The sequence below is a fragment of the Dipteris shenzhenensis genome, chromosome 6 (assembly GCF_047967505.1).
Source record: "Dipteris shenzhenensis isolate YYH24624 ecotype China chromosome 6, Dip_SZ_1.0, whole genome shotgun sequence".
In the NCBI taxonomy this organism is placed as follows: Eukaryota; Viridiplantae; Streptophyta; class Polypodiopsida; order Gleicheniales; family Dipteridaceae; genus Dipteris; species Dipteris shenzhenensis.
In genome coordinates this window covers 38541993-38566555 of record NC_141601.1, presented here as the reverse complement: position 1 = coordinate 38566555, position 24563 = coordinate 38541993, and the positions used below count along the sequence as shown (strand labels likewise).

General features: G+C 43.4%; 1 protein-coding gene across 1 annotated transcript in view; it reads right to left on the bottom strand.

Moving 5' to 3' along the window:
* The window catches only part of LOC147901147 (polyribonucleotide nucleotidyltransferase), a 276757-nt gene that overhangs the window by 13604 nt on the left and 238590 nt on the right, over positions 1 to 24563 (bottom strand). Inside the window, exons 13-17 of the mRNA XM_087375929.1 lie at positions 10676 to 10895; positions 10307 to 10390; positions 9913 to 9995; positions 3406 to 3549; positions 2630 to 3316 (exon numbers count right to left, since the gene is read on the bottom strand). Of these exons, the coding sequence (XP_087232055.1) occupies positions 2630 to 3316; positions 3406 to 3549; positions 9913 to 9995; positions 10307 to 10390; positions 10676 to 10895 (1218 nt within the window). The remainder of the gene's footprint in view (positions 1 to 2629; positions 3317 to 3405; positions 3550 to 9912; positions 9996 to 10306; positions 10391 to 10675; positions 10896 to 24563) is intronic.

The window sequence follows — 24563 nt, the reverse complement described above, 5'->3', positions numbered from 1 at the left end:
CTATAAGCTCCCTAACCTAGGCTAAATAGGATATCTATCCCTCTAGCTCTTACTTAAATTTACAAAACCTATTATAATCATGTTGAGGTTTCAATCTAGAGCATTAGGATGATGATAAGGCTTAGGAGGAGGGGAGGCCTATAAGATTATGCCACCTTTTGACACTTCATGGACGATGGAACATGCCTCTAGTTTTATTGTGTTTAGAGCATTTTTTGTTTTCCATATTTCACGTACTTGACTCTTGAGTCTTGCTTACTTGTATTGAGAGTCAAAGCCCAAGGTATTGGATTGTGGCAATGTACAATGTGAGCCATTACATGTGGACCAAGGCCTCCTTTTTTGTATCTTGTATATTTATATACTCTAAGATCTACAAACTAACTATGACATTTCTAAGCCATCTCGTCCAGTTGTATTTCACAGAAAGAAAGAAAGAGCGAAAGAAAGAAAGTTTATTAAAGTCTTCGAAAGACCGATGGGTCTAAGAGACCGTGAAAAACCTAGTACAAATGAGCTATGTGGTGGAGCTACTAAACGAGCATCCACACCATTGCAAAATACAAAAAATGCAGAATGGTAGTACTAAGTCCTAGGTACAACAACATAGTCATGTTAGTGGTTGACCATATATCAATCTCATTATCATTATCAGGACATCAAGGTAGATGGGGCTATGGAGGCATGCAATCGGTGATAGAGTGTTGTCAGCCACTCAAAGGTGCTGCCCTAGCACGTCTCTTGGTCATAGCTCTGCGTCTAACCAGGGCTACAGTGACCCCTATCGGTCAGGCTCCAACTCTAAACAGGGAGGGGATATCTCCAAGTGTGATTTGTGTATCAACCCTTTGTCTAAGCTGTCGGGTCACTGGCACCGGGTCATGGTCATGTCGAGGCCTCGTCTCGTGCGGATTCATGTGATGGCTGGAAAAAAACCACCAATGAAGAAGTCGACTCCTGTCTCTGTGCTCGAAGTATCCTGTTGCAGTGTCTAAGTACCTCATGAATGAAACCTGTCAAACATCGCTGGTCTGGGTAGAAGAGGAATCGGGCCAGAATCCCGCAGCTATCTCTGAAGAAGCAGTAGAAACGCCCTCGGATCTCATAGTAAACAGGACACCTGAAGATGAAGTGCTCCTCTGTCTCAACCTCTTGCATGTCACATAATATGCATATGCGCCTCTCCCTGGGTAGTCACTCTGCTCTACCGCTTTGGATATGAAGTCTATGAAGAGACCCGGAACTGCCCAATAGAGATCCTCAGTGAGTGGGGTAAGTAGATCTGTGTGTATCCTCGGGGGTCCATGAAACCCTCCTCTGTGATATGTAAACAATCATCTCTGTAGAAGCTAAGCTTCATTGGGAGTTCAACCACGTCCGAAATGTGTGTAGCAAAAAAGGAATCCTCACGGATAACCTGGTTGACCACGTGTGATAGGAGGGGAGAAAACAAAGCATCCATACTGTACTGGAAGGGAGGTAGACTATCCATGTGGAGCCCCAGTCGCTCAAACCATCTCTCAGTGCGTGCATACTAGCACCTCTAGTCCCCTCCTCCTACAAGTGCCATAGAAGAGGACAGTGCTAGCCATGGTAGCTTGCTATGTCCAGAGGTGTAATCCCCATACTCCCTAACTTGGTACAGATACGTGATGACCTGAAATGCAGCATCTAGCTGTAATGGGGGTGTGACCTAAACTCAACCTAAACGATCTGGTGAGGAACGGATGGCTTACCACGAATCATCTGTGATAACACGAGAACCTGTAGCCGCTCCACACGGGCCCACTCTGTATCTGACAAGTATGGCCCTCAGTATGGGCTGTTGTACAGACCGAGGAGTCGAAAAGCAACCCCTTGGTCCGTGGATCCTGAAAGTGCAAGCGGAAGCACTGTCTCTCTAGTCTGGCCAATGAAGCATATCCTCTGCCCAAGCGTGTCTGCATCGCGGGTCTCATAGTGAAGATGGGTCTAGAAAAGACAACCCCAAGATAAGTGTATGATGAAACTATCTCAACAGGTGACCCATCAAATGTAAACTGCTCCTGGCGCATGACGGCTCGAGATGTATTGAAGATCATAACCTTGGTTTTACCCAGGTTGACCTTCAAATCATGAATTTTCTTTCAAGTCAAGACTTTGGCGTGTTTTGGAAAAGTATTGACTCTAGAATATATGTTGACATTTGACATGAGTCATGACTGAAATGGGAAGTTTAGAGCTGTAATACAGTTTCTTTTATTTTATATTTTGTGAGACCCTGATGTCATATGTTGTGGCATTCATGTTTTGGTCAAATTATTCTTGAAACTTATCACTTTCCTTTGTCAAGTTTTAATATTTATAATGTATTTCTGATTTTGAACACCGGAATTTGGATTATGGATAGATCACAGCTGATGAACCTTATAATCTAATGTCTGGACCTCAGATTTAACATTGTTGATTTTTGAACCGTGAAGAATTAAAGAACATACAAACTTTGAAAACTGTAAACCTTAAAACTATACAATGCAAATACTGCATTATTTCAATCTGTTCTCTTGAGACGCATTGAAATGTAACAAAGAGATGTCAACATAATTTGAAAGACTGTCCATCCTTGCTCAAAGAACAAACCGTGACTGACCTTGTCAAAGAAAAATTTGCCAAGTACTCCATTACTCATCCGCAGAACAGCGCCCAATGCTTTGACTTGATGGACATGCACTAGATATTCAGAGCCAACCTCAACTGCTGCTGCTTTTCTTAAGATTTTAGCTTTCCATTCTGATTTTTCCACTTCGAGATTCTGTAAAATTCTCTGAGATACCTCTGACCCATCTTCACCCTTGTGTGCTGACATGTCTTTCCCACTCTTTCCATATTGAGATTCATTTTCATTCCTGCATTTTTTGACTGATGTCAAAGGAATACCTTTAACATCACCATCGGCAACTGGAATTTGTGTCTGATCATTCTTAGAACTCTGCACACCTGAGTCTGTTGCTATATTCTCATCAGGCGTCTGATGTAGCAGCACTGTACGTTTTATCACATCTATTTTGGAGAGAACATTATTTTCCTGAGTTGGCTTTGGTTTTCCTCCATTGCCCCTAGCACCAAGAGATGGGAATTCATACACTACAACTTCACGCTCAGTTCTAGATACAGCTGTTGATCCTTCAACTGAAACAGCTGTTTCTGTTGTTTCTTTTATGGACACTGCAGGTGCAGTTGCTTTCAGTGACAGTTTCAAATTACCACGCACATCCCGTCCTATGCACATGACTTGTAGTTTCTGCCCTACTGAAAGGGCATCAGAAACTCGAGTAACCTGCCAAATAACAATCATCGTCATAAAGGAACATAGATAAAGTTCAGTACAGAGGCCTCCACAAATTTGAAAAAACATGATAACCTTACCTTTTCATGGGAAAGTTCAGAAATATGAAGCAGACCCTGCTGTCCTCCATCTAGCTCCACAAAGGCACCAAAATCTTTTATAGTTACCACTACCCCATTGTACATGTTTCCAACCTCTATTTCTTTTCCCACAGTCGACTCAACCTAAAGGCAAAGGGCAAAGCTGCAGATTATTGAACACCTTAAATAAGACAGGAAGACATGAACTTGCTCTGTTTTGAGCCATTTCTGATGTGACTCTCCACACACCAACCAAAACACAAAAGAGTCACGTGGCTGCAAAAAAGAATCACAACGAACTTGACATCCTAAAGAAAGCTTCCAGCACAGCACATTATGCTACTGCACTAACAGAACTAAGAAAATCAGATATGTTAAGTAGTATCTATGAGGAAGCGACCAAAGACCAATGCATGCTAATCTTCAGTCTGCTATTTTCAATGCTTGAACCTGTTAAGAGACACAGTCCAGTCATAACCAGGGAAAAGATCCCAGAATCATGTCATCCAGAATCCATGAAATCCTCAGGACTGATGCACTTTGCACTCATGATAACATATTAGGATTCCTCAAATAGCTGTTTTCCAACAAAAAACTAAGCTTTCTTCAGAGTATTGTGTGATGTGATATAATCCTCCACCTTGGTTGCCTTTTAGCTAGACTCTTTTTACAAGTGCAGAAGGGCCATTTTGACAATCACATGTCTTGTTTGGAAAAATTTACAGATTCCAACGTAAACAATACTACAAAAAACGATGCATGCTTCCTTCAACCGTTTTCAGAAAGGATTTTCACACATTCAGTATCTCTTTTTTTCCAAAAAAAAGAAGACAGAAATCTTACTAATGTCTTCAAAAGATAGAGCGAAAAAACCCTGATAAAACAAAAGCAAAGGCATGGGGTCACTACACGGGCAACCACACCCAAGGCTGTTGTCTTGAGAGAAGAAAATAAATACACTGTGTTTTGCCTGCGGGAGAATACCCAAATGCAAAGCACAAGAGGGAGACAAGTCCCTGGCAATTGGCCATCCTCCAAGTGATGGGACCTGTGTATGATGTCTATCGACCCAACTCTGCTAAGGGGCTTTAGATCTGGCGAGGGCTGGCACTATCAAGTAATAAAATCAGAAATGGAACCCTGCTGCTGGTGCTCCGCCTGATCAGTGTGTATGGGTCCCTCCCTCCTCTATAATCTGTGGGAGGTAGCTCGTTGAAAAGCACTACTGCTCTCTCCACAAGTCAAATAGTAAAGAAGAGATGTATATGGTTGTCGAGTGTTGGTCCACACAAGGGTAAGTCTGTGGAGTAGTACTTTCTGGTTCTCTACTCCACCGCATCCCTAACTGCACCTAGCATGAGTCAGTGGAAAAGAAATCTGTGATCGTCCTTTGGCTGGGCTCTGGCGGGCCCTCCCAGGCTTTGTTCTACGCTCGTAGACAATAACCTGTCGTTGGGTCTCGAGGAGGAAATTGCAATACGTCATTGATCAAGATGGACCGATAATCTCTGAATGGGCCAGAACCGCTCATGCCTAAGGGTGCAGTCCACAAATTGGATAGTACACAGGCCTCTAAATGCAATGTGCTTCTCTATCTTGACCTCTTGCATATCACATGAAGTGTAGATTCGTTTCTCATGTAGCCCTGTCATGTCTCAATATGTAGCCTATGAGAAGATCCTCGGGACTGCCCAATTGAGATCCTCAGTGCATGTGGGAGATGGATCTCATTATCGCCCGGAAGATCAGTAAAAGCCTCCTTCGAGATCTGCATGCAGTGATCTCTGTAGAAACTGAGTTTACCGAAGGATCATGGGGTGCTAGCAAGGTCTGTAGATGTGAAGTTGTACAAGATCATCTCTGATGAGCTGGTTCACCTCAGGGTGGATGGAGCCTCAAGACTATACTGAAACAATGGTAGTTTGTCCATATGGAGTTCCAGGCCTACAAACCATCTACGAGTCTGAGCATACCAACTCCTGTGATCACACTATGCCTCTAGTGTAATAGAGGAGGTCACAGCCAGACATGATAGCCTATGCCATCAGGATATCTGGTGCTGAAGTCCCTAACTCTCTGAAGACATGTAACCACTTGAAAAGCTGCATCAAGCTATAGAGGGGAGCCCCAGCCTCTGCTCACAGAATATGATGTGTGATCACTATTCAATGGCTTACTATAGATCATCCAAGCAAGAAGTAGAATCTGTAGTCTCTCGATGCAGGACCAATCTATCTCGAATAAATCTGTCCCCCAAAAGGGACTGCTGTACATCACAATGGGATGAACAAGAGAGTAAACCAGAAGAGACTTGGTTCTGCGGTTCTAAAAATGGGACTGAAAACACTTACACTAGAGTCTAGTAAGTGTGGCATACCCTTTTCTCAAATGGACCTGCATTGTCGGTCTCATGGTGAAATTAGGCCTGAAAAAAGGGCCCCCAGGTATATACACCCCATCGAAGGTAAATTGTTCTTGATTTGCAACTGCTTGGGATGCGTCGAAGATCATCACCTTAGTTTTAAAGGATGACCTTCAGATCATGCGTCTCACAGAAAGTCTAAGGTGCATCCATGTGTCACTGGAGACCCTCGACTAATGAGAAGAGTAAAACCGCATTATCTACACATAGGAGAACCAAGGACTCGAGCTCATCAATGTATAGGCCAAACAAGGGCCGTGATAGAGGACAACCTTGTTTCACCCCAACGGTACTCATGATCTCCTTCATCCACCCAATCAATGTCCTGACTCTACCTGTTACCCGCTCATATAATGTGTTGATTGCCCAGATGATGTTTTAATAGTAACCTAGATCAAGTAGTCGTCTGAACTCGGCCCGCAACGTTGTGCTAAAGGCTTTGCGAAAATCCACAAAGCAACAATAGACTCTCTGCTTTTGTGATCGGGCCTCGTCAATGGTAGCTCTTAGAGTGAAAATGTGGTCGACCATAGCATGATTTACTCAAAAACTTACCTACCCTAGAGCTCCAAATCCCTCACACTCCACGAGCAAACTAACTTGAGTGTCAAGTGTTGATGCATAGTCTTGGACATGACATGTCCGATCATAAATGTCCTATAGTTTTACAAGCTCATGGGATCCCCTGCCTTATGGGGTAGGACAATGGTGTTAAGGATCAAGTGTAGGGAGGAAACTAGTGCCAACGGCCTCTTGGAATAGGCTTGTTAGGATTAGGGCTAAGAAACTAACTCCATGTGCAATGTACTCTATGCATAACCCTCCATGATCTTTGGCTCAAGCTATTGCACAGCTTGAGAGTTTCGTGTTTGATACAGTTGGTGGTGAAAAGTGTGTTAGAATGTGAAGCCAAGTTGAGTCAATTTGGTGTGTTCTAGTGTGTTCTAGTATGAGTTCTAGTCTAGTATGTCCTATGGATGCCATGTGTCACATTGAGAGTTATCCCATATGCAAGGTGTTCATATGTGTGTGTGTGTGCTCTATAAGTATCAAGCTACAAGCTCTTTGGTCTACATGTGAGTACTTTCATTTGGGTTCATTGCTCTAGTCATTTCATTTCCATTTCATTATGTCTCTATTTGAGTATCACTTCCTCTCTCCCTAGCCTACCCTCTCTCTCTCTCCCTCTCCACCATGTGCCTTCAAAGTGAACAGTAGGTAGGGAGATGAAGGGATGCCCCTGTGACTCAGCATCATCACCAAAATCAGTTAGGAAAATTAGAATCGAGTCGCGCTGAAGATCAATGATCGATATCAAGTGGCCTGAGGTCTTGGCGTTGAAGTCTCCAAAAAGGAGAATGCTTGAAGTCTCCAAGAAGGAGAACTTACCTATGGCTTGAGAAGTCTATGGTATCTTAGTATATGGACGTACACGAAGAATATATGAGGTCTCCGAGGAAAAGTAGCATATTATGAAGAATGTGTCACATGAGGATGTGCTCCTAATCTGGATCATAGAAATCTGGCGTGTGGATTGCGTCACTCCACCGAGATCATCCCAATGGCACACGATTCATATAAAACTATGATGTTGCCTGATCCTCGTACCCCTCATGTCTCTCTAGTCTTGTCATGATAGGCTCACTTCCATGTGTAACATAGACTGATGGCTCTGGGTTCTGGTGAGTCTCTATGTACAATATCTCGTCCTATGTGTGACTCTGAGAAGTTCCTAGGCTCTGAGCATAAGGTTCCATTACAGCTCGAAATGGTACAACTTAGGGTTTCAGTCCTTTGAGTCTCACGGAGGAGGGAGCAAAGTCCGAAGATAAGATCTCAAAAGGATCTTGTAGGCCTTGTCCATTAGGGAATATTTGTCCTATCCTCTCCATTGGTGATCAAGCAAATCAATCCCTGAGAAAAGGATGATGACATTTGTCTAGATTAGATCCCAATGCTGCCTAAAAGACAAGTGTAATGCCATCCCTTGAGCATTTAAGCAAACAGGCCTTTAAGGCAAGCATCTCCTCATCCATTTAAAGAAATGGCCTCCTTTGCCTGGAATAGCTGCCCATAGATGGAGGTGGTCAACTGCAGGATCTCCTCTAGGTGTAATTGCCTTTGGCCATCTCATCCGTCAAACGTTGGGTATGTTTCCCTACTCATCTTCGTCCAATGGTCAAGAAAAATAATCACATCATCTTGCCTAAAGGAGAATCTCAAACTACCTGCTTGAAGTCTCCAAGAAGGAGAACTTACCTATGGCTTGAGAAGTCTATGGTATCTTAGTATATGGACGTACACGAAGAATATACGAGGTCTCCGAGGAAAAGTAGCATATTATGAAGAATGTGTCACATGAGGATGTGCTCCTAATCTGGATCATAGAAATCTGGCGTGTGGATTGCGTCACTCCACCGAGATCATCTCAATGGCACACGATTCGTATAAAACTGTGATGTTGCCTGATCCTCGTACCCCTCATGTCTCTCTAGTCTTGTCATGATAGGCTCACTTCCATGTGTAACATAGACTGATGGCTCTTGTCCTATCCTCTCCATTGGTGATCAAGCAAATCAATCCCCGAGAAAGAGATGATGACATTTGTCTAGATTAGATCCCAATGCTGCCTAAAAGACAAATGTAATGCCATCCCTTGAGCATTTAAGCAAACAGGCCTTTAAGGCAAGCATCTCCTCATCCATTTAAAGAAATGGCCTCCTTTGCCTGGAATAGCTGCCTATAGATGGAGGTGGTCATCTGCAGGATCTCCTCTAGGTGTAATTGCCTTTGGCCATCTCATCCGTCAAACGTTGGGTATGTTTCCCTACTCATCTTCGTCCAATGGTCAAGAAAAATAATCACATCATCTTGCCTAAAGGAGAATCTCAAACTACCTGTAAGCTGGTAATCTCAGCCCTTCTCGAGCTCCTCATGGAGAGAGAACTTACTTCTAGATACCATGCTTAGCTAGAGAATCTCCAAACAAGAACTGCCTTGTGGCGTTGTCCTTTGTAAACTCAAGTTGATGCAAGAAACTTGTGAGCTCGCACTAGAAGGGGGTGTCTCTGCAAGCTAGAGCATACATATTCAAGATCCCAATTCAAAGTTCCCCTACCATCAGCCCCCATCCCAGTAGATGTCCCCCACTAAGCTCATCCTTGTACAAAGCATCAAGTGCCAAGGCTGAACTAAGGAAGACACATCCACCACCCCATAGCTCGATATTGTTTTTTTTTTTTGGGTGTTTTGGGGTTTGTGGAAGGGGGGGGGGAGGGGGGGGGCGGGGGGCTTCTCTTGCTACAGAGCACTTGCCTTTGGGTCAGGCCCTCCATGGGCAAGGTGTCAAAAAGCTCCTCTCTATCCAATCAGCCCTGATGCTTGGGGGGGGTTTCACAACCCCTTGCTTAGCATCTAAAGGAGAATATGTCGAGGACTTCTCCTTTGTTGGCTCTTTTCAAGCATTCTTGGCTTCATACATGAATCTAGTCCAAGCCTTGGCTTTGTGGGCTGTAGGGGTTTGAACTTGAGGAGGGCTTGTGGATGGATCTTGTTATCTCCCCTATCTGGGGAATAGTCACATCGGCACAATGGGGCCTATCCCCAAAGAAGATCTGTGTCATAACCCCTACTTGGAGAGGTCATTTAAAATCAAGGACAGCTTTTGGCCAAGTGATCTATCTATCTACAAAGTAGGCACTACCCTAGTAGACTTAAAAACTACACCGGCTTGTGATGGACCTATCTATTCATGGTCGCTTGAATCACCTCCTGAAGGAGGAAGTCGGGGACCTCATCAACTAGGTGAACCTTTTGTACTCAGTCATCAAAGAGGTCAAAAGCCGTTATCTCACGCATTTAGTATCTAAGATGATAGATTGCCGAGATCTATTTTATGCATCCCATTTGCAAAAAGATTTTCACATGTAGTGACCTTCTAAACTAGCATATTGGTTTCATGTAAACCGTTTACAAAACCTTGAATTGTGTTGATTCCATGAGAAAATTATGGCAAACTCGTCAAAGCTATTAAAAAAGTCATTTTCGTTCTGGATGAGCCAATAAATGCATATGAGAAAACCTACCATGTCTTTTGCCTGATCAAAGCTGGCTTGGTCTTTTGCTATTACACACACCCTACCCTCGTCATTCACAGTGAGTCGGACACCTGTGAATACAAAGAAATGTACAGTCAAAAGTTGTTCGTTTCCAGAAAATGCAATCTTTGCATGCAATTACCATCAACCATTTAACGTGCAGAAAAAATGTTCATGAGAAAGCTTATCAGTAGCATTCCTAGCTGCTTCCTTTAAATGCAAAAAAATATAGCAGTAGAAAGACTGCTATCAGACATCGATACATTCTTCTTTGAATCTCCCAAATGGATCAAGTTAGGCATACAAATCACTCAATTACTATGGCTACATAAGCTCGATACATCATATCTTTATCAAGCATCCATTGCCTTGAAGAAAATACCTGTGACCCGCTGAATGTTTTTCACATTCGTCCCCTGTGGGCCAATCAGACGCCCAATGTGCTCCTTTTGAATGGAAAAATAGCCTGGCACGTTTGAAGCTAAACAGTTATTGACAGATGCTAGCAGCAATAAATGTCTGAAATTACCAAAAATTTTGCCAAATAAGTTTCGTACCTATTAGATTTAAAGTTTTCTGTTAGCAACTCTATAGCAGTTACTTAGCTAGGCTTTGCCTATTCAGTTCACAGTACAGAGTATGATCGCGAGTTGCTCGATTATAGGTATATACCAGTACATGAACTTGAATGAACCCACTGAAGTACCAATTGCAACACAAACGTGGCATGGCCATGAAGTGCAGCGTCTACCTTTGCGTGGAGCATTCTCCTTTTGTTCAGAGTGTGGTTCTCGAATTTCTTGTTCCATCATGTTAAGAATATGCTCCCGTGCAACACGAGCTGGTTCTAGGGCCTCACAGAGAATCTCTAACGGAATACCAGCTGGTTTTATGTCTAATTGTATTGCAGTTATCCCAGATCTGGTGCCAGCAATCTTAAAGTCCATGTCTCCTACATGATCTTCAAGCCCCTGACAGAAACAGAAGCATCGTAGTAGTCAAAATGTGAAGAACTCCGTTGATGGAGTACATCTAACAGACAGCAGTTGTAAAGTCTCTCATTTGAACCATCCAAATAAAATGCATGCAAGCACTTGTCTGCACTTAAGAACATACTTCTACATTTGATTGCTATTCACATAGAAGCCATGCCTTTGCCAGTTTGCAGAACCAACACATAGATCAGAGTCCACTTGCACAAGAAAAGACACCTAGGGGGTCCCCAAGTGGATGCTAATTCTTTGCACCGTACGTGTGGCACTATGTCAAATGTCCCTCTACAATCTGACCTAGTTCTAATTTTAGGGTTTCCTACGAAACCCGACGTTTCTTTATATCTTTAAGTTGTGTGCAATTCATTTCATCATCTGAAGCTTCATCCAAATTTATGTGTTCTCTCTCTGATCTAAAAATTTCACATATGATTTCAAAGCCTCTCTCCCATGGCATCATGCCCTTGTGAATCCCTAGAGGTGATCTAGAGGTACGAAAAAGAACCACGAGAAGTTCCATTACTCCAAACTCGAGGCACACAACTAGCACAAAAATGCGAGCACTCACACAGCTTAGGGCAACAAGCACACAACCTTCACATCGAAGAAAAGTCCAGTGGCACCCAGAATTATCATGGGTGGAAGTTCAAAATGAAGATGCTATGCATAGGAAAGAGCTTCTGGAAGATTGTCAAAGACAAACCCAAAAAGCCACTTGCAGATGCCATAGCAGAACTAATTGCAAAAAGATGGACAAGCATTGTCTTTGTCTATTCTCACTGCAAATATTACATTCTCTCTCATTACATTCTCACTCATTACATTCTCACTGCAAATATTACATTCTCACTCATATAATGAATGCGGAAACTTCAGCACGAGCATGAAAGACAATGTGACATAACTTCAACGTGAACAATGCAGGTAGAGCATCGAAGCTCAAGGGACAGCTTCATTCTTCGAGAATGAGAGAGAGAGAGAGAGAGAGAGAGAGAGAGAGTCTATTAAGAAGACCAAAAAGCGTCTATGAGACTAAAAGAATATGATACAATGAACTGATGGGTGGAGCCATTAAAGGGGCAGCAACACCCAAGACAAATACAAAATCCATAATCCATAGTCGTGCCCATAACGGTGTCAGTACATAAAAGGGGAAAAACACTCTCTGAGTTGAAGTCAGCGAGAGGTGTCAACCCTAGGACGGGAACACGTGCACGTGTGTGTGTGTGCATGTCACCGGGGCGTGAAATTCAAAGTACTTTAATGTACTACAAGACCATGACAACTTTGGTTTTAAAAGTCCAAGCGTGGGCTTAATAATGTGTAATTAAACGCGGCATGGTGCCTAGCACATAAGCGTAATTAATCCCTAGGCCCAAAGGCATTCCAAGAAATTAAAACAGTGGTTGTTGGAAAATGATGATGTGGCATTTTTAATGGGCCCCCTAGAGGGCCATGTACCTTCAGTGGCCCCCCTAGAGTTCCAGGTGGCTCTAGTGCCTTCTACATGCTCCTTTGCCATTCCTGGACCTTCCTGGGCCTCACATGTGTGGTTTTCTCTCTCATCTTCTCCTTTTGTTGAAAATTTGGACTGGTTTTTCAGCCTCCTTCAGCTGAATTCCGTTTTTCTTCATAACTCCTCACCCGTTTGGATTCCTCGACTTCCGTTTGGCCCGATGGCTTCCCCTCTGCCTCCCCTTCGTAGTGATATGCTTTTCCCTCCGTGCATTTGGTAGAACGGGCAGAGCTGAGCACTTCTTTTGCTGGTCGAATTTGCAAAAGTGGCTTTTTCTGGACCTTTTTTGTTCTACCGCCTCCTGGGCCTCTCCTCTTGCAAAGCTACAGCTTTCTGTTGAATTTCGAGTGGTCCGATGCGCTGGATGACTGGTTTTCCTCAGTTTTGGAGGACTTTCCGATGATGAAACTTCTCCAAAACCTTCTCAATGCATTCCTCTCTGAAGCACGCTTCTTTTGAGCCCAAGAACTCCCACTTCTCCGCGACAAAAGTGCTTCTTTTCGCATTTTTCAGTGGAATTCTTGCTGGTCGGCTCTTGTAAATGCTCTTTCTTCATGCCTTTGCACTCCTCTTTGGCTAAGAATGCAATTGGGCATTGGCTACTATGTCCTCTTGGCGATTGAGGACTTGGTTCGAGTTTTCAGGGCTTAGTGAGTTGTGATTTTGCTACTGCAATTTCTTTTTGCCATAAGCTATTGGTTGGCCTCGTGTGCCGCCTCTTTCTTGGCTCACAGGTGCCCAGGCAGTGCTACATGAATCATTCTTTGGTTGGGTACTTTGCTGATTTTATTTTGGAGCTTTGAAAAGCTTTGTGAATGCCATCTGGAAACTACTCAAAGAGAGTGCAGCTGGGGTGCAGTGTGATTGCATCTAGACAGCCAATGGAATTGCACTCGGAAAAGAGAATGCCTTTGGGTTGAGCCTATGGGTTAAGTGCACTTATGTAATGGTGTTCTATGCTTGAAAGCCTTGCGAAGGCTTAGTGAATTGGGGCTGCATGCTCAGTTGCAGGGAAGGTCTCCCAGATGCAACTTGTAATCATTTCACTGTGAAATATAAAGAAATACCAAAAGGGGCGCCACGGTGTTTGGGGCCAATTGGGTGCACTTATCTATGTCTGTTGAGCAGGGGCATTCTAGCCTCCATCCCTTTTTCAGTGGTTTTGTTTGTGAACAAATGGGTAAATGCCAAATGGTGATCATGCAATGGTTAATGGTTGTGATATATGCTTTGTGAGCTATAAATAAGTGCTGAAGTGATTAAAGGTTTAGTTCCACTACCCTCTAAGTGATTAGAGGCCGATTTCATTTGTTCCGTTGCCGGGACACCACACACTCTTTCTCAAGAGGTGAGCCTCGGTAGATTGGTGGAAGGCTATCTTTGCTGCACTTTTTGACAGCTGAATATTACAACCATAAACATGGTGAGTACCCATGAGCAAGAGAGCTCCACAACTCCTCAAAGGAGAAGGCAGGAAAGCCTTAATGATCCAGCTAGTGTACAGCTGCAGGGAGCACAACAAATGCCTTTTGATCAGGCCACACATGAAGCTACAGCTGAGCTCAACGGTGATACTAGTTCTAGCAGTGAATCAGATGATGCTACTATGTTGAATGCACAGCTTGCAAGTGCAGTGACTGCTTTGACTCAGCTGGCTCAAAATTTGGCTCAGATTGTGCAAACAAATGCCAAGAAGAAGAAGAAATCAAGAAAGCACAAGCACGGAAAGAGTGAGTACACACATGCATCAGCTTCTCATGGCGGACCACACACTCATGCATCAGTTTCCCATGAGGGACAGCCATCAAAAATGACTCAGAAAGTGACTTCCAAGAGAGAGGAATCGCCCAAAAGAGCACTTGAGAAAGAGGTACAAAAAGTACATCCAGTGCAACAGTATGAGCAGCCAGCACAAGGCCTTGGTTTGGGTATTTCTACTCCTCAAAATAATAATATGCAGTCCATAAATGTGGCTCAACCACCTCAGCCATATTTGAGGCAGCAACCTGAATATTTTGGTACAGATTCTATCTTTGATGCTATGTTGATTTCACCGCCAATTGGGCATAGAAAACAAGCCATGTATGACAATGTGGGAATGCAGCCAGGCATGCAAGCCACAGCATATGCTCCCATGCCTAATGTTCAGCCAAGCATGGCTCTCCCTAGTGAAGGGAATGCTGCAAATATACAGCCATCTTTGGGACAGCCAATATCAAATGTATATAAAGAATTTAAGGATGGTGGTTCTCATGTCAAGTTTGATACATATAATGGAGTACAGAACAGGTACAAAGCCCTCACATTCCTTCAACAGTTTGATGCCGCATTCTTGGGGGTTTGTTTACAGAAGCATCCAAGATGAGGAAGGTTGCCACATTTTTGAAAGGCAATGCACTTAAGTGGTACACCAACCTTATGCTTCATGGAGATGCACCTGCTACTTGGCTGGAATTTAAGCAAGTGTTCTCTTCTACTTGGCTTACTCCAACTTTTGAAGTTGAAGTACTTTCACACTGGCATGACTTGTCATACAAACTTTGCAAGAATCTTGATGATTACACCAAGAGGTTTTGGGATGTTTTGCTGCCATTGAGCTCTTACAGGCATGTTTCTTTGAAAGAGCAAATAGAGAGGTACTGTTGTGGATTGCCTAGTGAGCTATGTGATTATTGCATCAAAACCAAGGTGGGTTCAATGACTCAATTAATTGAGAATGCAAGGACACCATATGCATGGATGCAGGAGAAGAATTTGGGCTTTATGGACAGCAAGAAAGAAGACAACAAACGGGCTGCCAAACACCAGGATAAGGACATCAAATCTGAAAATAAAAATTATGGCAAACGACCGTTTCAAAAGGGAGGAAAAGCCCAATTCAAAGCTGGTCAAAGGCGTGGACAGCCTAATAAACAGCCCCGTACCAAGTTATCTGATGAAGAGAAAAAGTCACTCATGGAGCAAAACAAATGTTTTATATGCAAAGGAGAGGGACACCGCTCTTATGATTGCCCATTCAAGAAAAGAGACAGGTCAGATGATGATAAGAATGGTGATAAACAGGCTGATCGGAAGGGCAAAAAGCCTAAACCTTCTGCAGGACTACTTCCAGATGTGATTGGGAGTTTGCCACATGCACATGATGAAGAGGAAATGAAAAAGACTGAGATGTGCAGAGCATGGGGAAAAATCAGAAATCAGAATTGTTTGTTTTTCTTTGATTTTGGGGCAAAGGCAAATTTCATAACTCCTGATATGGCAGGAAGGCTTGGCATCGAGCCTGAGGAAATGGGGCCATCCGGCATGTGTGATATGGCCAACCCTGAACTCAACACACCTGTCACTCCTATCATTGGCAAGTTGAGGATGCATATCCAGGGATATCAGGATGCAGAGGACTTCTACATTATGCCTTTGCCAGAGTGTGATGCTTTGCTTGGGATGCCTTGGATGTACAGGGTGGGGGCTGATGTGCAGATGAGAAACAAGAAGATTTCTTTAACTCATAGAGGCAAAAATCATGTACTTGATGTAAAGTTGAAAGGGGAGTCCATCCCTGTAGTTTCAGCTTCTTGTATTTCCAATGTAATAAAGCGTCATATTTCAGTGTACTTGATTTTTGTCAAAGAGGACAGCCAACCAGTTCAGGAAGGCTCTACTCTTTCTGCTTTAGATAGAGAAAGGGCTGCTTTTATTTCGGATTTTCAGGATTGTTTCTCAGATGCACTTCCTCAAGAATTACCTCCCAAGAGGCCCGAGGATCATCAAATTGATATAATTCCAGGAAGCTCACCGCCTAATATACCTCCCTATCATGTCAGTAAGGCACAACAGGAAGAGATAATGTCACAAGTGAAGGAACTCTTGGAAAAGGAATTAATACAGCCAAGTAATTCTCCTTACTGTTCCCCTGTGTTGCTTGTGCAAAAGAAGGATGGCAGTTGGAGAATGTGTATTGATTATAGGGCTTTGAATAAAGTCACAATTAAGAACCGTTTTCCAATTCCACGCATTGATGATATATTGGATCGGTTGGAAGGTTCCTCAATGTTCAGTCGTATTGACCTTAAAAGTGGATACCATCAGATAAGGATATGGCCTGAAGATGTCTACAAGACTGCCTTCCGCACTTCATTTGGCTTATATGAGTTCCTTGTGATGCCTTTCGGTTTGACTAATGCACCTGCCACTTTCAATAGAATGATGGATAGAATTTTTAGAGCGCACAGAAAGTTTGTGGGCACTTTCTTCGATGACATCATTGTGTTCTCTAAAAATGAGCAGGAGCACAGGAAACACCTCACTATTGTGTTTCAAGAGTTGAAAAGACACAAGCTATTAATAAACACCAAGAAAAGTGAGTTCTTCATGCATGAGATTCATTTTCTCGGTCATATAGTGTCAAAGGATGGAGTCAAGATGGATCCTGCAAAAGTTGAGGCCATAAGGAGTTGGCCAATTTTGAAAAATCTGCATGAAGTCAGAAGCTTTCTGGGGTTGTGTTCATACTATCGGAGGTTTATAAAGTACTTTGCAGAAATTGCTTCTCCCTTGCATGCTTTACAAAAGAAAGCTGTACCGTTTCAGTGGGGACCAAAGGAAAATGCAGCTTTTGAAGAGCTGAAGCAAAAGTTGTGTTCTAAACCCGTTATTATCTTGCTAGATCTTGCAAAACCCTTTGCTGTAACTTGTAATGCATGTGGAAACAGCATAGGAGGCACTTTGATGCAGGATGGCAGAGTGGTTGCATATGAGAGTAGAGTTCTCAAAGATGCTGAATTGTACTTGCATACATACGAGAAGGAAATGTTAGCAGTGATACATGCTTTGACCACATGGAAACATTACCTTCTTGGAGCTGATTTTTATGTGCAGACAGATCATCAGTCACTTAGATATTTTCTCACGCAGAGAAAATTATCTGAAAAGCACATGAGATGGGCTAACTTCCTCTCAATGTTTCATTTTCAAATTGTACATGTGCCGGGTAACAAAAATGTCATGGCTGATGCACTTTCCAGGAAACCACAGCCTGAAGCAGTCTCCAAGAAACCCAATGTTTCAGCAGTGAGCATTGCTTACAACAATGTGTTAGATGTGATGAAAGATCAGTATGTTAATGATGCTGATTTTTCAACTATTTATAATCAGCTTTCTCATGGTCAAAGGCATGATCACTATATGTTGAAAGAGGGTTTCATTTCGATGCATGGACGACTCTGTGTCACTGATTAGATGTGACAGAAAGTCATAATAAAAAGTCATGCTCCTCCATATGCAGGACGTAGGGGAATTACAGCAGTGGAGCGATACTTTTATTGGCCATCTTTGAGGAAAGATGTGGAAGAATATGTGAGAACATGCATGGTTTGTCAGAAAGTAAAGTTTGACAGGTAGAAGGCACCTGGGTTGTTACACCCTTTGCCAATTCCGGATAGACCATGGCAACGCATAGCTATGGATTTTGTGTTTGATCTTCCACGTACTCCTACTGGACATGATGGATTGTGGACAATAATTTGCAGGTTTAGCAAACAAGCCCACTTTGTGCCAGTAAGAAATAAAATTACAGCAGATCAAATGGCCAAATTGTTTTTGCAGCATGTCTTCAAGTATCATGGGATGCCTGAATCCATAATCAGTGATAGAGATCCGAGGATGACCAGCCTCTTTTGGAGAGGACTGTTTGAAAATATGGGCACTACGCTGAATTTTTCGTCATCTATTCACCCTCAGTCTGATGGACAATCGGAGCAGGAAAACTCTACCATCTTGGATATGTTTAAATCCTATGTCTCAGACCACAAAAGCAAATGGGAGCATTATTTGCCTTTGCTGGAATATGCTTACAATAATACGGTGCACACATCCACAGGTAAAGCACCTTTTGAAATAGTGGAAGGTGCCAGGAAGATACCTCCCATTTTGCATACAAAAGAGAAAATCTTCGAAGCTGATCGTTTTGTGGAAAGCCTTGAAGAGGCTTACAAGAAGATCAAATATGCCTTGCAAAGAAGTCAAGACAAGCAGAAAAGAGCAGCAGATAAGCACCGCAGGAAATTGGTATTCACAGAAGGTGATTGGGTTTTGCTGCGTTTTCACAAGGCAAAGCTGAAAAATAAGAAAGGCAAGGAAAGGTTGTACACAAAGCTGAACATGCGTTACTATGGTCCTTTCCAGGTTTCTGAAAAGATAAACGAGGTAGCTTACAGGCTGAAGTTGCCTCCGCATTGGAAGATACATAATGCCTTTCATGTGAGCTTATTAAAGCAATATCATGGAGATATTCCCGAGGATGTAGTCCCATCCCCATCTTGTTGCATAGCACTCGCATGGTGCTTTGTATGCTATGCCAAACTTGATGCCTGCAAACACCTCTACTAAAGTACCTTGAGTATGGAAAAAATCTTGTTGGCCACTAAGCCAAGATTACAAGGCCCTTGAGGAATTTCAATTAGCCTATTGACTTGGGGTCTCCTCTATTATCTTAGCTAGAGTGAACATGCCTTGATCATGGAAGGTCCCTTCTTGACGTCTACAAGGGCTTCTCAACCTTTCTTCCCTCAAGGCTTTTATAGCCTTCTCTTATACAATGTCTTGCTACATCGCACAAAATGCTTCTCCTCTATAAGAGAGAGTGACAAGATGAGGTGCAGCCTGAAGTGGAAGAACAGGATGAACTTCTGGTCCCAGAGCAGATTCTGGCACACAGAGATAGAAAGCTCAAGGGTAAAGTTATCCGTCACTACTTGGTAAAATTTCAAAATTACCCATCACTTGATGCGAAATGGATGGAGGAAGGTGAACTGGTAGATTCACCTGGGATATTGTAGCTTTACCTTGATGCTTTCTAATTAGAGCCAACTGCGGTCTGGGCTCCTACAGGTAGTTCAGCAGAGCGAGCGTCTGGAGCATTACCTGATGTTCGAGAGGGGGGTAGCACCTCCACTCCCTCAGTACAGACGGGCTCACTGTGATTTCATGAGGTCGCTTGATGACACTGTATGTTTCATCCGAGATACTGAGCTGACAGTATTTCTGCTGTGAGACTTCATGATATTGATGCATCTTGACTATTGATCACCGAGGATCACATAGATTTTGAGCAGTATATATGGATGGATGCATGCCTCTCCTAGCCATATTTTCAGTGTCTTTGTATACTATAGCTGCGGCTTTCTTGTATACTCTTTTATGCTATATTTCATGCTCGCTCTTGTGTTTTGGGGCAGCAAACTGTGGTTTGCTGTTTCAAGAGAGGGGTATGTCACGGGGGTGTGAAATTCAAAGTACTTTAATGTACTACAAGACCGTGACAACTTTGGTTTTAAAAGTCCAAGCGTGGGCTTAATAATGTGTAATTAAACGCGGCATGGTGCCTAGCACATAAGCGTAATTAATCCCTAGGCCCAAAGGCATTCCAAGGAATTAAAAGAGTGGTTGTTGGGAAATGATGATGTGGCATTTTTAATGGGTCCCCTAGAGGGCCATGTACCTTCAGTGGTCCCCCTAGAGTTCCAGGTGGCTCTAGTGCCTTCTACATGCTCCTTTGCCATTCCTGGACCTTCCTGGGCCTCACATGTGTGGTTTTCTCTCTCATCTTCTCCTTTTGTTGAAAATTTGGACTGGTTTTTCAGCCTCCTTCAGCTGAATTCCGTTTTTCTTCATAACACCTCACCCGTTTGGATTCCTCGACTTCCGTTTGGCCCGATGGCTTCCCCTCTGCCTCCCCTTCGTAGTGATATGCTTTTCCCTCCGTGCATTTGGTAGAACGGGCAGAGCTGAGCACTTCTTTTGCTGGTCGAATTTGCAAAAGTGGCTTTTTCTGGACCTTTTTTTGTTCTACCGCCTCCTGGGCCTCTCCTCTTGCAAAGCTACAGCTTTCTGTTGAATTTCGAGTGGTCCGATGCGCTGGTTGGCTGGTTTTCCTCAGTTTTGGAGGACTTTCCGGTGATGAAACTTCTCCAAAACCTTCTCAATGCATTCCTCTCTGAAGCACGCTTCTTTTGAGCCCAAGAACTCCCACTTCTCCGCGACAGAAGTGCTTCTTTTCGCATTTTTCAGTGGAATTCTTGCTGGTCGGCTCTTGTAAATGCTCTTTCTTCATGCCTTTGCACTCCTCTTTGGCTGAGAATGCAATTGGGCATTGGCTACTATGTCCTCTTGGCGATTGAGGACTTGGTTCGAGTTTTCAGGGCTTGGTGAGTTGTGATTTTGCTACTGCAATTTCTTTTTGCCATAAGCTATTGGTTGGCCTCGTGTGCCGCCTCTTTCTTGGCTCACAGGTGCCCAGGCAGTGCTACATGAGTCATTCTTTGGTTGGGTACTTTGCTGATTTTATTTTGGAGCTTTGAAAAGCTTTGTGAATGCCATCTGGAAACCACTGAAAGAGAGTGCAGCTGGGGTGCAGTGTGATTGCATCTGGACAGCCAATGGAATTGCACTCGGAAAAGAGAATGCCTTTGGGTTGAGCCTATGGGTTAAGTGCACTTATGTGATGGTGTTCTATGCTTGAAAGCCTTGCGAAGGCTTAGTGAATTGGGGCTGCGTGCTCAGTTGCAGGGAAGGTCTCCCAGATGCAACTCGTAATCATTTCACTGTGAAATATAAAGAAATACCGAAAGGGGCACCACGGTGTTTGGGGCCAATCGGGTGCACTTGTCTATGTCTGTTGAGGAGGGGCATTCTAGCCTCCATCCCTTTTTCAGTGGTTTTGTTTGTGAACAAATGGGTAAATGCCAAATGGTGATCATGCAATGGTTAATGGTTGTGATATATGCTTTGTGAGCTGTAAATAAGTGCTGAAGTGATTAAAGGTTTAGTTCCACTGCCCTCTGAGTGATTAGAGGCCGGTTTCAGTGCATGTGCGTGTGAGTGTCCTCGAAATCTTTCTTTCGGAATTTACATGCACATAGACAAAGTCAATCTATCATGAGGGTCAGGAAACCTGACGGTCTTTGGACCCAAACTTTATCTCAGCTAGAAAAACAATGTTTGGATCATTTTCAGCTTCTTTTTTCTCAGCCATCTTCTTCTACACCTCAGGTTGCATTGGCTCGGAACAGATTTATTGAGCCTGTTTCTCCTATTGTTTCTTTGCAAAAAGCTTCAATGCTGGAAATGTCTTTCTCAGATTTTGAATTGGATGAAGCCCTCAAGCATTTGGGTAAACATAAATCCCCTGGCTGGGATGGTTTGACGGTTGAATTTTTTGTAGCCTTCTGGGCTGAATTGAAGGGTCAAATTTTGAAGTTCATTAATGTAGCCTGGCAGCATCAACATCTTCCCTCAGCTTGGAAGCATGGTCTGGTTAAGCTTGTGCCCAAAAAACCTCTATGTGAGACAATGGATGACTGGAGGCCCATCACTTTGATGCCGGTTATATACAAACTTATTGCTAAAATGTTGGTACATCGGATAAAGGATATCCTTCATGATGGACTTCATCCCAGGCAATATGGTTTTGTTCCAAGACGACATATACATGACAATATCTCTAATACTCTCATCACAATGGAATATGCAAAATATTCAGCTCAAGATGTTTTGGTCATGCAGGTGGATGTGGCAAAGGCATTTGATACGGTACAGTGGGATTATGTCTCTCAAATCATGTTTAAACTTGGTTTTGAACCAAAGCTAGTTAATGTCATATATTGGCTTTACTCAGATTCCACTGCACAATGCTTTATAGGGAATCATTTGTCTGAGTCTTGGACTCTGGAACGATCATTTCGACAAGGATGCCCTCTCAGTGCCTTGCTCTGTGCCATTGCTTCACATCCTTTGCTTCTTTACATGGATCATCTGATTGATACTGGACAGTTAGTGGGGCTTCAATTTCTATATGTTAGCTTCTGCTATAAAAACTTCATATCCTACAGTGAAAATATTTATACTCCTTTTTGTAATACACTTGCAGTCTTCTATGATGGAAGCGACAACTTGGAATACAAGAGATTTTGGAGTGTTTCAAGAAACATGGATAGGATTATTGAATTTTGAAGGGTTGACTTGGAATGAATAAATAGCTTTGATTGTTTTATTTGAGGCTCCCTGAAGTAATGAAGCGAAGGATTCTAAAATTCAGTGTTATTTGATTGAGGAAGATAGACTTCTCAAATATGCAACACGAGCTTCATTGCGAATCTGATATAGAGAAGCCAATTTATCGCAAGCATCCTTTGCTGTCCTGCAAGACCGGATGTGTGGAATAATGATTCTCTTGCATGATAAAGCAATGCATGAATGTGCATTTGCATCTCTTGCATCCCATCTTGACTGTTCTTGAGTTGGAAGAGCAGCAGCAGGAGTGCTAGAGGAAGAGGCATCAAGAGGAGTACCCCCTGCAGAACAACCAGTAGTAGAAACAACCACTGAAGGATTGGTTGGCCTCAAAACAGCCCCAGAAACAATATTCCACAAATGCTTTGCAACAAGAATATGTTTCATGAGATAAGACCACATCGGATAGTTCGTGCCATCCAACTTATCATCTTCACGAAGAACTCCAGATAAATCTTGATTGTTCCCAGCCATAGCAATTGTGATAACCTGTAAAAGACCTGAAAACCCAAAAGCCTCAAGGCTATCATTGCAATACGCTGGCTGTCCCAAAAATGACAGCAAATATATGCAAATTTCTGACCCAAATCAAAGGGCAAATGCAGATCTGACCCAAATGTGACTGTGACAGACAATGTTCACTGCAAAAACAGCAAATTTGGCAAAAGCCCCAAATTTATTGAGGGCAAATAGGCCAAAAAGAGGGCAACTGTAGAAAAGCCCCAAATTTTGCTGAAATTTTTGCAAATGTGACCCAATGTATGCAAATCTGACCCAATGTCCTACAAATGTAACTGAATGTCCTGCAATTTGACCCAATGTACTGCAATTTAAACAAGAAATTGCAGACTAAATCCCAAAACTCCAATATTCTTGCAAGAAATTGCAATCAAAGGAGGTGAAAGGAAATGAAAGCCCCAAATTTTCCAATGTCCTGCAAATCAGCAAAATCCCCAAATTTCAGACTGATGGTATGAAGTACGGTGGCTGTACGACTGATCTGTACGGTGGTACCACTGTAGGTACGACCCTGTACGGTGGTTGTACGGAATAGCGCGGAGTACAAGTATGGCGCAAAGTACGATGCAAGTACATGTGACCACGGCACATGTACGGCACAGAGTACGGTGCAGAGTACGACGTCGACGGATGTACGGCGACCTTCGATGCACGGTGCCGATGGGTGTACGACGACCTTCAATGTAGATGTACGATGACGACGCAGAGTACGGTGCAGAGTACGGCGCCGACGGATGTACGGCGACCTTCGATGCAGATGTATGGGTGATGCAGGTTTGCTCACGTACGGACTGCACGACGCAGATACTATAGGCAATACGGTACAACACTGAAGGTACGAGAGATTGTGGAAGCTGGACGCCTGAATATTGGACAGCAACTGAAGAGCCTCGAACAGGCTGGGAATTTGTGGACCAGCAGGGCAGAAAACTCTCCAATGAGCAACAAAGGACTCGGGGCTGAGGAGAGCTGGAAGGCTAGAGCAATACCTACTCTGATACCACTGTAGATACGAAACAAAGAGAGAGAGAGAGTGCATGTACAAGACAAGTCGATAGAGAAGTCACGTCAATCTTAGATAAAAAAGAAGAAACACAAGTACAAAGTACTTGTACCTAGACCTAGGACTAAGTGTCCTAGGTGTCACATAGGACTAAGTGTCCTATGTGGCCTAGTAGGCACTAACACTATAAGTGTCTACACTTATGCCTACAAGGCACATACCATGGCCTATAGGGCATCACTAGAACCACCAGAAGATGGCCTACACCACTCCAGGTCCTCTAGGTCCACCTCTGTCTCCTCCTCGCCCTGCAATGAGCCTCTCGGTCCCACCCGATACAAATGAGACTGGGGGGAACCAAGAGACTCCCAAAAAAAGTGTATCTGGAGTGGTATTCCTATCCACGAGAACTGTCTTGATCAGCAATGGGGGTCCAGGGGTTCTGTAGTCCCTCCCACCAAGAGTCCAGGATTGCCTCCTCAATCTCCTCCATCGTGATATCTGCTCCTTGAAGGTAGGAGAGGGCCTGTCTGCGGGCCTCTGT